The 16,878-nt window shown below is 33.5% G+C and overlaps 1 protein-coding gene across 6 annotated transcripts in view; it reads right to left on the bottom strand.

Annotated features, from left to right (window-relative positions):
- The window catches only part of LOC106462300, a 111,887-nt gene that overhangs the window by 15,359 nt on the left and 79,650 nt on the right, over nucleotides 1–16,878 (bottom strand). For all 6 annotated transcript variants that reach the window (XM_022389504.1, XM_022389508.1, XM_022389506.1 and 3 more), the window contains 2 exons: nucleotides 11,235–11,391; nucleotides 10,239–10,358 (listed from right to left, as the gene is read on the bottom strand). In XM_022389504.1, coding sequence (XP_022245212.1) covers nucleotides 10,239–10,358; nucleotides 11,235–11,391 — 277 coding nt within the window. The remainder of the gene's footprint in view (nucleotides 1–10,238; nucleotides 10,359–11,234; nucleotides 11,392–16,878) is intronic.

Here is a 16,878-nt window from a genome sequence, read left to right as displayed (position 1 = left end):
TTTGTTATATTTAAAATTTTGTAGATAAAGTTTATGTTCAAGTTATTTACTTTGTAAATATATGATTGTTGTTAAACTTTACATTGTTTTAATTAAGTTTAAGCATTCCTCGTCAGTTGACAGGTATTTCAGCTTGTGTTTAATAAGTTCATGAAACATAAATTGACCTAAATATGCTATTGTAGCTCTCGACATTTTACAGCTTGGTGATGTGTTAACTGTTTCCAAAAGCGAATTTAATTTAAGAATAATATTATTATAAAACTTTATTTTGCAGCTGTCCTTCTTGAACAGAACGCCATGAGCTCTAATAAGCAGTAATGTTGTAGAGATTAAAAAACAAAATGATCTTTTAGGTAATTGTGTTATTTTAGTTTTCTTCCTCTGTCTTTTGTTCTTATTCGCCTCTTCTACTTAGCTGACATTGATTAATTCATTCGATCGCTTGATTACTGTTGTCATTTATTAAGACAATTCAAGCCTTATGGAAAGCGCACTAGATTCCAGAACTACAGTGTTTAGGTTAATTACTCTCTACGGCACTGACTTACTTTTATTACCTCCACTTTACGTTCTGTACTGTACACACAGTCTACTGATGTTAGTAATTCCTAAAAATCAGAACACTTGTCAATACGATAGCAAGAAAAACTTGTGTGGCACAAACGCATTACCAATACAACGTTTCCTAGAGAGCCTTGGCGTTAATTAATGAACATACGGGGAAGCCAAATTAACCAAGAGGATTTCATTTTCTGAAAGGATTAGTCTAACTCGACTAAGAGCATTGGAACGCCTTTGTTTAGCAAAATTACAAGATCTTAAGCTGTGTTTTGTAAAACTTTACGTGTGCCGCTCTGCATTTCCTAAAAGAGGGTTGCGAAGTTTGAGCTGAAGCTTAACCCATAGAAAGCCTTGTAGACTTATGAACCCGTATATCTATACTAATATGTGTAGTGACAGTTCGTGTTTCGTTTCGTTATGTTTCTGACTTTCTCATATATCTTTGTACTAATGTAAATAGCAACTGTTGTTCCTCAAGACGTTAGCGGAAAAAAATCGGATACAAAGTAATAAAAGATAACTAAATATACACGTCTATACAAAAACTTTACTTAATTTTATATCGTACAATGTTTCGGGTAGATGGACTTTGTTAGGCAGTAACTATTGTGTTACATAGGAACTAGGCAAAAAAAGATTCATTGAAGAGTTACATATACAGAGGTTCTAATTGCACACGTTCTACGTGGAGGACCTTAATAAAGATAGTTTAAGGAAAACAATGTTTATGTTTCTTCGTATATTAAAATTAATAATTTCGATTTAAGTTTACTTACTGATCATAGGTACTATTTTATTACAAGTTACAGCTTTTACAGTTAGGAAAAATATTATTTATAACAGGTTCGACGTTTTAATTACTGGTGCGATCATTCTCAAGTACACAAGTTTTTAGGGTAAAGAAGGTTTTAGTATTTAAATCAACATTCAACAATCTAAAAGTGTATTTAAATTTTAAAATTCATACTGGTTGCTTATGCATGAGCATATCACTCCACGTGAATTAACAGACTATTTATTTATTGCTGAAGAGAAAAAACAAACAATAAGTGAATAAATGTGAAAATATGGAATATGTTAAGCGAAATATTCGCATAAGATTAGGAATGTCTGAGGAAGTAATGGCCAAAGACACATAGAAATATACCTGGGTATTTGTTGATTGTAGGATTTTTGATTTTATTAAAAAGGATTCTCTTATTTTTCTTCTGTTAATGTCAGGTTCATGTTTTAGTAGTGTGACATTCTGCTGATATCAAATTTTGTTTTATAGGCTTCTTTTTGTTTAGTATATTTGAAGTTTTTTCATTAAATTTATTTAGGAAGTTTTTTTAATGGACCTGGTTTTGGTTCGGTAAGAAAATTGTATAACGAACACACTCCACCAGGAAACATTTACAAGATGAAACTTCTATATCGGTGAAACTGGACGCAGCTCAAAGATCAGGCTAAAACAACACCAAAAACGCCCTTCCCAAGTCCATGAACATATGAATAAAATCAAGTACAGTTTTTTCTGAACAGAATGTCACAATACTAAAACACAAACCTGACATCAACAGAAGAAAAACCAGAGAAGTCTTATTAATAAAATAAAAAAATCCCACAATCAACAAATATCCAGGCACATCTCTATATGTCTTTGATCATTATTTCTCTAGAAATTCCTAATATTATGCAAATATTCCATATTTTTATATTTATTCATTTTTGTTGTTTTTTCTCTTCACCCATAAATAATCTGTCAAGTCACACGGATTGATATGCACATGCATAACTAATCTGTAAGAATTTTAAAATTTAAATACGTTGTTAGATTGTTGAATGTTGATTTAAATACTGAAACCTTCTTTTCCGTTAAAACTTGTCATCGAAACGTCGTACCTGTTGTAAATAATATTTGTCCTTACTATAAAAACTGTAACATTAATAAAATAATTGTTTTAAAATTAGCAAACAAATTGGAAAGGCTGTAGTTCAAGAGCAACTGAAATTGCATGTTGGAAAATAAGTATAAAAATACAGAAAATAATAAAAAAATATATTAACTAAATAGTATTAAAAGAGGGATATATTTCTAAGAAGAGGAAGGCTTTAACCAAGGTAAGGTTGAAAAGGAAAAGGAAGACTGAGAAAATGTAAATAAAAACACACCTAGAGTAAAGTATAGTTGAATAAAAAATTTGGTTGAACATATTTTTTAAATTAATTAGAGGTAAATCTTTCTTTAATTCTATGAGGGGACTTTGTGTTAAATTAAAAGATTATACGGTTTTCTACCATTTCTCGTTTTATCTTGTTGAGCGGTGCGTTTTTGATTACTTGGACTTGCATGTTAGAGGCAGCATTATGATTTAAGAGAGTTGAAGATTCTAGCAAAAGGGAGGTCTGTGTAGCCTTCTCTTACAGATCTAAGGTGTTCGCGAAAACGATCATCGAGCCTACCGGATGTTTCTCTAATATTAATTTATGACACCTGCTGCGCTGGATACAGTAAATGACACATTCAGAAGTGCTGATGTAATCTTCTCTAACGTGGAATATGGAACTAGCTCCAGTTATTGTAGTGTTATGTAAAACGTATGGATAGGTATAACAAAATTGTCTATTACATTAGTGAGTTAAAACAGAATTGGAATTGTTGTGTTGTAGCTCCAAGTGCACTAAATGGTCTTTAAGCTTTGGATTCAACCTATAAGTGATTAAAGGAGGTGTGGTGAATACGTCAGCAGTGGGTGGTGTGGTAAGTTTTGGGTAAATTAAATGTTTGATTATGAGATTTTTTTACTAACCTGCTGAGGGAATGGTATGTTAATATCAAGGGTATTCTTCAATTTGACATTTGTATTTAGGATAAAAGGTCTTATATGTGATAAAGTGTGTATATTGTTATGGGCTTTTTGATGACATCAGTCGGGTAGTTATTTGAAAAATCCGGCCATTTCAGTAGTTTTGTAAATAAAGTCTTGGTATTCAAAGAATGTTCCTCAGTCTTGTGGATTCTCCTTTAGGAATGTCAGCTTTGGTTTCGTAGAGATAAAAGGTGTGTTTTTCTTATAGCAAAGCCACATCGGGAATCGAACCCCTGATTTTAGCGTTCTAAATCCGGAGACGTACCGCTGTCCTAGCGGGGGACAGAGTTAGAAGGAATAGTAGTCTAAATAAGAGTGACTGTCAGTGTAGGTGTAGTATAAATAGTTTAAATGAGCCCGCTGGTATTTGGATATTGATCCAGAAAAATGAGACATCTGTGTGAAGTTGTTTGATAATGTCTATAAACTGCTCTATTTGAGCCTTGGTACATGTTATAATACATAAAATGTCGTCAAAGCAACGAATAAATAATTCGCGAAAAATGTCATTAAAAGCCGTATAAGAGCTTCTTAAAGGTAGCCAACAAACAGATTAGTAAAGGAAAGGCCCATTTTCGAACCCTTGGAAACACTGGTGAGTTATTGATCACATTGGTCATTGAATTCAAAAATATTCATTATCACAGTGAGAACTAGTTCAACTAATTAAAGGAGGGTTTCAGTAGAAGGAAATGTAGTGTCTATTTTGTTTTTTAGTGTTTCAAAGCTAGCATACCGTCATTGTGAGGAATAACAGTGTACAATGATTGTGCATCAATGGTGAATATGTATGTTAAAAGTCTTTAAGGTGGCTTAGAGCGCCAGTGGTGTTTTTAACACAGGTTTGTTCGTTTGTAATTAAGCACAAAGCTATACAATGGATTATCTGTGCTCTGCCTACCACGGGTATCGAAACTCGGTTTCTAGCGTTGTAAGTCCGCAGTCATCCCGCTGTGCTACTATACTTTTAACACAGGAAGGGAGAGAAATGACAAGAGATAATCAACTTTTGGTGGATAATTGCAAACCGAAACAATGAAGCATCCAGGATACCCAGATTATCTGTGCTCTGCCTACCACGGGTTTCTAGTGTTGTAAGTCCGCAGTCATCTTGCTGTGCCACTGGACTTTTAACACAGGAAGGGAGAGAAATGACAAGAGATAATCAACTTTTGGTGGATAATTGCAAACCGAAACAATGAAGCATCCAGGATACCCAGATTTGTAAATATTGGGCAATAAGTAAAACGTTCCCCTTCCAGGATTTCTTAGAATTGGGTATTTGGCAACATGTACGAGTTTGTTGCATTTTACAGGTTCTTGTATGGTAACTGTTCGATTTTATATTTCGCTTCCGGTGTCAGTGAGTGTTGTATCCACAACGGTTTTAGTACTGAAATGCGATTTCAGGCGGCAGAGTCTGAAAAATCTTTTTATACCATCTTTAATAGTATACTCATCAGGTTAAATACAAGACGGCACAACGTTTGGTTCTTTAGAAAGCACATTTCGTTCAGTATCTTCTTTATGGGAAGGTTATCAGGAATAATCAAAACACTTTTACCGAAATTTTGCTTTGAGGTTTTGATGATGATAATGCCGCTTATGTTTTATCCGATTTGTCAAGTTTTTGGTTGTTCAAACTTTCATTGTATTAACTATTAGACTGATGTACATGTTGAATTTTGGTGGTCACTGAAGTTTTCCAAATCAAGTATGGATTATTTCGTAAAAACCTTCATTTCACTTGATTTGTTGTCTCGTACTTTACGAAAGCTGTTGAAAGTAGCTGTTATCAGAAATAGTGAATATTTGTGTAAGCTAGTGCTAGTAAGGTTTTCAAAGTTTAGATCATGCAGGTGATTTGATAAAAAAAAAAAGGTTTTTGAAAACAGAGGGAGTTAACTTGTGTAGTAGACAGTTTTTCAGAAATAATATACGGCTTCTAAATATTTTGGAAGTGAATAGACTCAATCCAGTTCGAAGAATATCCTTTGAGAAAGACTGTAGGACGGTTAGCATATGTATTAGGTCGTCAAGAAATTAATGTCTCTTTTTTTAGGTGTAAAAACCAAAAAAAAAAACCTATATATCAAAACAAAACATTTATTAAATGAAATAGTGTCCATTCTTATCGATGATGCTTTTACATCTTACAATCAGGTTGTTAATGTCCGGATGAAAGAAATCACTTGGCTTTGAAGCAACTAACTTGTCGATGTCCTCTTTAACAACTTCCACATTTGCATACGTTTTCCCATTAAGATGGTATTGCAGCGAATGAAAAAGATGGTAATCTTATGGTGCCATATCTGGAGAATATGGTGGGTGGGGAGATCTTCCCAACACAACTCCATAATCTTGTGTTTCGTCAAACGAGCCACATGTGGATGTGCATTGTCGTGGAGAAAAACACCTTTCCGGTTGAAGAGCGAAGGACGTTTCTGATGAAGGGCTTGATTTAAACGTTCCAGTTGCTGACTATAGATCTATCTCTGCATTGAAAGATTGCCGTGGATTGAGGAATTCGAAATGAATTACTCCTTTGATGTCTCCCACCAAATGCAAGGAAGCACTTTCTGCAGATGGAGTCCAGGTTTTTGAGTTGGAAGTGGTTTTTGTCTAGGATTGGGCCATTGTTTTTGGCGTTTAATATTCGCGTAGAAAATCTATTTTTCATCACCGGTGACAATTCTTTTCAAAAATTGTTCATGCGCATTACGTGCCAGAAGAGACGAAGCAACATTCACACGTTGGATACGATGATCATCGGAGAGTTCGTGAGGCATTAAACACCTTCTTTATGGAGTTTTCCTATATTCCTTAGATGTTTACGTTTTGTTTCATGAAAGACATGCAATTTCAGGGCCACTTCACGAGTGTGTTGCCTTGGGTTAGACTCAACAAGAGCCTTCAGAGAATCAATATCAATTGCAACAGGTCGGCCCATGCCATCACAGTTTTAAGGCTAAAGTCACATGAACAAAATTTGATGAACCATCGTTGACGCTTACGAACGCTCAAAAAAATTCCATAAACTTCTTTGATATTCTTTGTGGCAACAGAGGCGTTGTTTTCCTTCTTGTATTCAAACAGCATTTTATGCCGAATGTGTGTCTCGTGTGTGTCATCACAATAAGGGATTAGGGTACACTAAACCTCACGCATTATATAGGCTACACTAACGTGACGTTTAGGTGGTTCGTTTAACTATTATACGTGATGTACGTTTTTTGGGGGTGGTTAACGAAAGTCTTCCAAAACGCGATATTCATTTCTTGAAGACTTAATATTTGGAGGCTGATGTGCATAGACTTGAGAGATGGGCACGGAAATGGGTCCTTCCTTTGCTAATATCTTTGTTGGCTACCTTGAGGAAATCTTTACACGGCTTTTTATGACATTTTCCCCTCACTTCTTTATTTGTTGCTTTGACAATATTTTACTTATTGTTATGTGAACCAAGGCTCAAGTAGAACACTTTATCGACATTATCTAACTATTCCACTCAGCCCTTAAATACAGTACAATCTCTGGTCCTAGTTCCGCGTTCCAATTTAGGGACGTTAGAAGTGCTTTTTTGGACATTTAATTTATCAAAAACGTGCCCCACACTGCTGACGTATTCACCACACCTCCTTTAATCCCTTATAGACTGAATCCCAAGCTTAAAGACCACTTAGTGCACTTGGAGCTACAACACAACAATTCCAATTCTATTTTAACTCACCACTGTAATAGAAAATTTTGTTATACCTATCCATACGTTTCACATAACACTACAATAACTGGAGCTAGTTCCATATTCCACGTTAGAGAAGATTACATCTGCATTTCGGAATGTGTCATTTACTGTATCCAGTGCAGTAGGTGTCATAATCTATTTATTGGAGAAACATCCGGTAGGCTTGGTGGTCGTTTTTGCGAACACCTTAGATCTGTAAGAGAAGGCTCCACAGACCTCCAAATTCCAATGCACTTCAACTCTCATAATCAAAATGGTGCCTTTGACATCGGTCAAAACACACCGCTTAACAAGATAAAAAGAGAAAGCCTAGAAATTCGGCTCGTTTTCCAACTCAGTACCAAGTTCCCTTATGAAATTAACAAAATATTTACTTTTAATAATTCAAAAAGATATTCAATTAAACTTTTCTCTAGATTTATTTTATTTACCATTTATTTATTCTTCATTCCTTTTCAATGTTACCTTGGTCAAAGTTTTCTCTGTATAATTATTATGTGGATTATTTTTTTACTACTTTCAGTATTTGTATATTTATTTTCAAAAATCCAATATCAGTTGTTCAAACTATAACTTTGCCATTTTTGTATACTTTTGCTACTGTTTACAATAAAATATCAACGAATTTTTCCTCAAACAATATTTTTGTTAACGTCTTCCACGTATAAAGAGGGCAGCTAGAAACTTTGTATATTGAACTTTTCAATGATTCTTTTTGGCCTGGTTTTTATGTAACACAGTACTTTCTGCCTGAAGAAGGGCGTCTGCCCTAAATCTTGCATCATATAAAACTAAGTGAAATTCTTATTTAGTCGTGATAATTTATTCTTTATTACTAATGTATGCAGTGCTAGACCACGTTTCGTTTTATTATAAGACAGGCCTTTCCCATATGTCAGTACTAATGAATATAGTACAACATCATGTCTTGCTATATGTCAGACTTTCTTCACACACACACACATTTATATGCATATATATATAGTACCAATCCCTTATTTAGTTCTAATATACATCAGGCTTTCTCTATATATCTATATTAACGTATGGTGTACCTATTTGCGTTTAGTTTTGTTATAAGACAGACATTCTCTCTATATAATTATGTTCTATTTAGTGTCATTTCGTGTTTCACTTTATATGTGGGACGTTTTCCATATATATTTTTGTATATTTGTTCTTAAGCACAAAGCTGCAAAATGGGCTGTCTGTAACTGCCAGCCGATGGTAGCGAAACCTGATATTTATCATTATAGGCCCTGGGTGGGAAAGAGGGGCTTCGTGTATCTGTGCAGTAACGTATGTAGCGTCAGTTCGTGTTTCGTTTTGTTATAAGTCAAACATTCGCTACATATCTATGTTTCGTTTTATTTATCAGGCATTCTTTCTTTCAAAATTCTCATCATCCGTTCTGATTACAGCCGAAATTAAAACTTATATTTTTTCAACATATATCACAAACAGCAAGATAACTGAATTTACCAAGATCCTTGTTTCTACAGTCTAATAATAAGTTATGTACTGAACTGATTTCTTTAACTTTTAAATCAGCGGTATATCTGGAGGCTTATAACGCTAAAAACCGGGTTTTGATACTTCTGTTGGGCACAGCACAGATTGTGTAGCTTTGTACTTGACTACAAACAAAGCGTTAAAATCAAAAGGAGTATAACTAGTCATTAATAAATACAACTGTAATATCAAATATAAACATTTCATGATCTTCTTATTGTATCATCACAATAGATAATGACTCGGAGATGTTCAATGCTTTGTGTTTTATTGCATAAAGCCATGAATAAAAAAAATGTTTGTTTCCAATTGTACACAAGGAACTAATGTGTTTTTATCTCTAAGACGCCACAGCACTGGCACCAGACACGATAATATTTCTCACAAGTTATTTCAATTTAAGGGTAGACAGGTAGAGATCCAGATGAGTAATAAAACTGAATCGGGTATACGCGTGCCTTACGCTTGATATTTCTGGCGCACAAAAATATAGCTAATAAAAAGTGGGGGGGGGGGAAGGAGGTATCATAGATTAATTTACTCTAATCCTGTCTAAAAGAATTTCAAGTGCCGCGGCTATTGGAGGTTCCCTCTTGCCTCTTCTTGACGTTAGGAAAGACTGGAGATGAGAAGTCACTATAGCGGAAATTTATGTTACCTTTAATTATCTTATGATTATTATTTGAAAACAAAATTTTCCTAACAATTTAGAAGTTAGAACTTTGTTCATTATAGAATTCGAAAAATATTACCTATTCAAAGATCTAATAGATTTGTACCAATATATTTGTACTTAATTTTGACGACCGAAACTAGGGAAACAAAGTTATACTGAAATCTGTCGACTTAATAAACGCCTCACTGATTTAAACAGACAAGATGAGAGACGCACATCCCAAGAGAGAGTCTCGTGTCGGTAGAACATATGGTCAGTTAGCAAATAATTTAGGCTTGCCTGAATTTCTCAAGTAGCTGAAAAAAAAAGTTGAAAACCCCTTTCTTATTATTTCACATAACAAATTGTTCGTTTTTAACCTGACAATGTAATTTCTGGAAAAACAATAACACAAAAACAGTTGCTAAAAATTTAATACAAGCAACAGTTCTCCGTATTCTACAAGAAATGTAATATTTCTTAATTTCGTTATGTTTGTTTGTTTCTTTATTTTAGATTTTAAAGGTATAGATATTTTATTTGTTCGTGAGAACTTTTCTGCTTGATTTCATCGAATTTAAAAATATTTTAACCTTTTAAACGCCATTCATAGCAGTTGAATTCATTCATTAGTTTTGTTCACTATTCAACATAATATTGCTATTGATAATGTTTAAAGATTTTGACCCAAACGAGATTGCAGTTAGAATTAATTCTAACTGGGTACTGTTGAACAGTCGACTCTACTATGTTTCACAGAATCGTTATCAATGAAATGTTTCTAACGAAACTTCAAAAGTTAAATTAATTTGTAAACTACTTGCTATCTAAAAACACTGCAAAAGTTTATATCCAATCAATAAAATGTCATTTTAGTCTAGGTGTCAAGCGATAAAACAATCTGACTAACTTGAGAGATAAGGAGAATTTTCCTTTTGAGCTTTTGCTGTTTCGGACAAGATAACTTCCTTCTTTCAAACTCCTCAAAAGTTTTTCCGCATCTATTCTGCTTATGGATCCGTGATACCACCTATGTATAGGAAAACAAAGTAATTTGGTAATAATAACAATCCTTGTTATTTAAGAATATTATTGTAACAGAGTCAGAAAATGTTAGGTATATTTCACTACTGGTTTAACTTGTGTCACTTACCAGAAGAAACGTTTTTGAAAATACATCAGATACAGGATAATATTGTGTGTGTGTGTGTGTGTAAGGTGGGGCATTCAGCACACTCATCAATTGTAACATCATTACTGACACTGATGTGGAAAACTTTACTTTTCTGAAACACATCGTTTTTAACAGCATAATAACCTCTTACGACGCACTTAGTCAGATTTCATAACAGCTTTTCAACATTGTCTTTCACCAGTATAATTCTACTTTGTGACACATTTAGACAGATTTCATAACAGCGTTTCAGCATTTTGTGTTTAACCACCATAATCCTCTCCCTGTAAAAACATCACATCTAGCCAGATCCCATAACAACATTTCAACATTTTGTTTTAACCAGCATAATTTCACGTTGAGACACGTCTAGTCAGATTCTATAACAACATTTTGTTTCAGCAAGCATAACTTCCCATTGTGACATATCTAGAGAGATTTCATAAATGGGTTTCAACGTCTTGTTTTTATTCAGAATAATTTACCCTTGTAATACATATTGTCAATTTTTCTAACAGCTTTTCAACATTTTGTTTTTCTCGTTAATGAAATAAAAATTCTGAAATTTAATAGTTTAAACTTTTCAATCGACTACAATTTATTCGACTGCATTTCAAGTTATTCGAGTCTTTAATCTGTAAGTATTTTCCTTTATGTAAATCTTGATATAAATGTCCACTTTAAAGGATTTAGCAATAAACATTAGGTAATTTTCAATCGGAGGATACTTACCCCTGCCTCTCCAGGGGAATATTTGGATCAATCGTTTCACCTACAGCACTCAGTATTGGGCAACCAAAGCTAAAAACCAGTTGCTGACGAGCTCGCTTAGGAGCATTTGCAATGTTTAGGTTTAGGCTTAGATTCAGGGTTGGTCGAGTTGGTGCACCTGTCCGGAAGCAAAATAAAAACAGTGTAAAAAAACATGTGGTAAGAGTATAGCTGTTTACTTAGTTTATTAAAGTAAACTAAAAGTGTTTAATTATAAGTGGAAAATAAAAATTATTTGTAAATTTTACGTTTTCTTACTTTTTGAGTTTATAAATTCTTCAATGTAAAAAAAACAAAAACAAAAGGCATTGCCAAGATTAAAGCTCCAGGCAGTTCATATTAATAAAACAGCAATGGTAATAAAAGGAGCACTATTCTTCTTCTTATATTCAGCATCTATAAGCATGTATGGCAGTTAGAACAATGGTTTTCAAAATATCTTTTATGTGTCAGTTATCCATCAGCATTCAGCAAATTATGAATTACTTGTTCTTAATATATTATTTACTCCCATTATTTAGCAATGAATAAAATGTTTTAAGCTCCATGTGTGTGTATAATAACTCTGTATTATAATAATCAAAACCATTTAATTTTTTTATCCTTTTATAACTTCAGCCAAACCTTTAGAAATATTATTTAATAATATTATTATGGGTTATATAAATCTAGACAAAGTTAAATATAATGGGGGTTTTGTATGTAATTTAGTACAGTTCGTCAACGTTAATTGAAATTGTAGACATGATGTCATGAGCATTCTCACTAACGGGAAGACAGCTAGTAGAGAAGGCAAATTACTGTTGAGAATATGCTTCTCGTTCTTAATATAGCATTGGTAGTCTCTAATGATCTCTTTTATCTGTTCATCGATTTACTTCCAGTGGCGCTTCATGTTAGATATCACAGTAAACCATCACGCCACAGTCATACATCGTTCTAATTTGCATACTATGTAGAAGGGTTCGATCCTTCTTTACGTAACACTCTAGAAAATAATGCTTGTAAAATAATGCAATACTCATTACCTAAAATAATATTTTCTATACAATTCTATAATGGAGGAAAAATTGTAAAAGGAAAAGTTCCAATATTCCATTTCCGTATTAAATAGGAGTAAAGAAAATACCAAAACCAACAACAAAAAACATTATATTAATGTACTAGATGTTCCTATTGTGATAAAAAGTTTCTTCTGACGATTTCTGGTTAACTTGATGAGCTTTACAGTTCCCTCTGTTTTAATAAGTTCCAATTTTATTCGGGTTGACCTGTAACAGATCATTAAATGATATTGTAAACTTTCTCTGTAACAACATAAATTCACTAGGTTCTTCTAGACAATTCGTGGTTGTGACAACGTGCACTTGTTAGGTTGTTCTCCACATTTCGTGGTACTGATAACAGTGGACAACAAAACTTTGTTACTGGAGAAAACTCAAATGATTCTTGGTAATTTGATGGTGCTGACTTCAAAAATGTAGTCAGAATTAGTCCATATATTCTAGATTTTGTGTTATTGTAATATCTCAATATTTTATCAGCATTATGTGAAATAACATGCAATCAACTCAGTAAACTAGGCCCCCCAGTAGCACAGCGGTACTTCTGCGGACTTACAACGCTAGAATCCGGGTTTCGATACCAGTGGTGAGAAGAGCACAGATAGCCCATTGTGTAGCTTTGTGCTTAATTACAAATAAACAATAATAAACAGAAAGCTAGATTTATGCTGTTAAAGTAAGTTTACTTGGACAGTTTAATGGATAAAATGCATACATTTTTGATAACTTCAAACATTGATTGTATTCATGATGAGGAAACCGAAGTTTAATAATGAAGATGAAGACGGTTGATAAAATATAAAACATTTTATTTACAAGGTTCGAATGTTTCGGAATAACTTATTCCATCTTTAGCGAAATCTGAAAATTGTGTTACAAAGATGGTTATTACTAAAATTATAATATAATAACATAATCATTAGTTTAGTTAGTTATTAAGAAAAACGGTAAATGGATGGATTAAACAATGTTTATATATATTACACAACAGCTGAGTTAAGTGTGAAAACTTAGAACAATTTTAGATCTAAAGAGCTTTGTGAGTCGTTAAGGGTCGGGCGGTCTTTAGGTATGAGAAAATGAGGTATGCTTCGTAAGAAAATCAATCGGAATGCCATTATTTAACATGTGTTTATGTAGAAGGGTAGATTACACGCAATTTCCTAAACAACAGAATCCAAACACCAGCCAATGTACACACCGTCCCCAAATATCCCCTCATTATCTCCCTTTTATGGGTTAGCAATCCCTACGAATTAAAAACAACTCTCTTCCCTAATCAAAAACTTCTATCCTCAAAGTCCGCTTAGAATAATATACAGACCTAGCCTCCGCATTAAACACGTGTTTCAGTACAAACATCAAGTACCTGTATACGTTCATGGCTCGTGTAGTGACAGTAAGTTCACGTACGTTGGCAAAACGAAACGCCGCTTAAAAACTAGAGTCTGTGAACATTTAGGAGTATCTAACAGAACCAGCCGTCCACTATTTAAACCTAGCCACTCATACATTCGCTCACATTCTGAAACCACAGGTCACAATATTTCATTTAACGATTTCTCTATCATCACCACAGGATCTCCAGACCTTGACCTCTACATTAAACAAAGTCTACTCATAGCTAAAGACTCCCTACCCTTAACGACTCACAAAGCTTTTTAGATCTAAAATTATTCTAAATTTTCACACTTAACTTGTTGTGTAATATATATATAAACATTTTATAATCCGTCCATTTACCATTTTACTTAATAACTATATAAACTAATGATTATGTTATTATATTATAATTTTAGTAAAAATCATCTTTGTAACACAATTTTCAGATTTCTTGATGATGAAATAAGTTATTCCGTAACGTTCGAACCTTGTAAGTAAAACGTTTCATGTTTTATTAACCGTCTTCATCTTCATTATTGACTGTATTGTATTGTTGTAAGGTTCCGAGTATATTGTTCATATATGCTATTTGTTCTTGATATAATTGTAGCAAATTGCACCACTTTTCCTTCATTCCCACGCTCAACTGCTCCGCCTTGGAATCACGAAACCTTCACGTGTTCAGTTTGCTAAAACATTCTAGAAGTCCCCCAACTGAGCATAAAAATGGCGGAGTCAGATACCTCTCTCTCAGTCGCCTCTCACTCACTCAGTTGGTCACTTCACCTCGCTCCGCTCACAGTCAAAACAAAACCAGTCTTCTTCCTCACATCATACCCGCGATATAATCAAATTCTACAAAACTTTGTTTTCCAGAATCTTTTAAGCTCTAGTTCTGTAAACATAAATTATTATATATATATATATTTTTTAGAAAATCACTTGAAATGCTGACTTACATCAAATATGATCACCATAGGTTGAACATATGTAGTGATCTGAAAGTCACTGCACATCTGCTAATCCTGCAGGGTGTGTATGGAGAATTAAATACCAGGGAGTCCACAAAATATGTTTCTACCCCCACTTCATATTAAACTGGGACATATGAAGAGTTTTGTAAAAGGAATGGACAAAGATGGTTTCATACATATATATATATATATCTGACAAGTTTCCAAAAATCAATGAAGCAAAAATTAAAGGAGGTATCTTTACTGGATTACAGGTTCGAGAAGTGTTGATGGAGGTTGATTTTGAAACAGTACTCAATCAGAAAAAACTTGCTGCCTGGAAATTATTCAAACTGGATGCCAAAAATATCTTAGAAAATCACAGAGATGAAAACTATGCTGTAATTATTGATGATATACTCGATAACTACAGGAAAATGGGGTCTAGGATGTCATTAAAGGTGCACTTCTTACACTCCCATTTGGACTTCTTTCCAAATGATCTAGGTGTAGTGAGCGCTTCCACCAAGATATTTCTACAATGGAACAGTGATATCAAGGACGATGAAATCCTGCGATGATGGGAGATTACTGTTGGTTCTTGCAGTGTGAAACTAAGAACATACAAAAAGGTGCAACAAGTCAAGCAGATATTTTGTACCAAAAAATATAACCATGATGAAAGTTCTGAACATAGCTTAAATGTATTTTCAGTATATAATCTTATTACACTCATTGCTTCTTTAAACTCATATTGTTATTATGCCCCCCAGTGGCACAGCGGTATCTCTGTGGACTTACAACGCTAGAATCCGGGTTTCGATACTCGTGGTGGGCAGAGCACAGATAGCCTATTGTGTAGCTTTGTGCTTAACTTCAAGCAAACAAACAAACAATGAATAAATAGAATTAAAGAAAAAATTTTTATTTTCACGATGTATAAGAATATTTAGAATGAATCTATCATAACTCGAAAACTAGATGTGATAGGTAATTTCAACATGATGTTTAGAATCAGCATCGTCAAATTGCTTAGAAACAGTTTTCTAATAGCAGAATATGTTATTTTGTTGGGCAGTGTAATATGCAGTTATTACGTTATTCGAATACTTTGTAGTAGTGGTAATATGCACTAATTAAGGTGTTTGTTTGTTTTTGAACAAATCCACACAAAGGCTATCTGTTGTGTCCTCCGCTGGGAATCGAACTCCTGATTTTAGAGTTGTAACTCATTAAACTTACCGCGTTCCCACCGCGAGACTCAATAGGGTATTCCAAATATTTTTAGGTAGTGACTCAAGGTTAAAATACATGAATAATTTTCTGTCATTAAATGGAAATTTGAAAAGTGCTAAGCATATAGAAGAATAAACTGCGTAAATAACTTAGTTAAATCTTTTCTAAGATTTCTGAAAATGTATTAACTAAACCATCATTTGGCAAACGCCGATTTAAGTATCCGCTTATAAGTGGCAAATCGCTGAACTGATTGCCACCAAACGTAGCAGTTACCCTTAGAACCTTCTGGGAGTGATATGACTCCCCTACACGTACGCACGCATAGGTTTACATTGATAATATAACTAAAGACTTAGCATATTAAATATAATTCATTTCTTTAATGTGAAATAAGAGGCACGAGAAGCAATAATTACACAGATTTCCTTACTATTGTTTCTTTTAATATATTATCAAGCAACTTTAAAACATATTAAGATTAGGACGACACTTGTATAAAAAAACAACGTTTAATAGTACACAACAGATATATAAAAATGAGATTATCCCCAGTCTCAAAATACAATAAGAATTCTGTTTTACTAAATAATTTACTGTATAAAGATAAAATATCATAAGACTGAGAACAAACTCATGCACCACATGTTTTTACGTCTTACTCCTGAGAACGCAGTAAGACATCAAAACAGGTAGAGTGTATGAGGATGAAAACAGCCTCACGGTATTTTATCTTTATACAGTAAATTATTTAGTAAAACAGAATTATTGTTGTATTTTGAGACTGGGAACAGTTTAATTTTTAAATGTTTATTATGTACTCTTAAACATTGGCTTTTTTCTTTAATACATCTGTGTTATTGAACGTCAAAGCATAAACTAATATTATTTTAACATGAACATAAGAGGGTGACTTAAATGTGTGAAAGAGTTTTGAAGCCGTTATTCACTGACATTCTTACAAAAATA

Source organism: Limulus polyphemus, unplaced genomic scaffold (assembly GCF_000517525.1).
Source record: "Limulus polyphemus unplaced genomic scaffold, Limulus_polyphemus-2.1.2 Scaffold1137, whole genome shotgun sequence".
Lineage (NCBI taxonomy): Eukaryota > Metazoa > Arthropoda > Merostomata > Xiphosura > Limulidae > Limulus > Limulus polyphemus.
The sequence above is the reverse complement of the archived record's forward strand: the minus strand, read 5'-3'. Positions and strand labels throughout refer to the sequence as shown.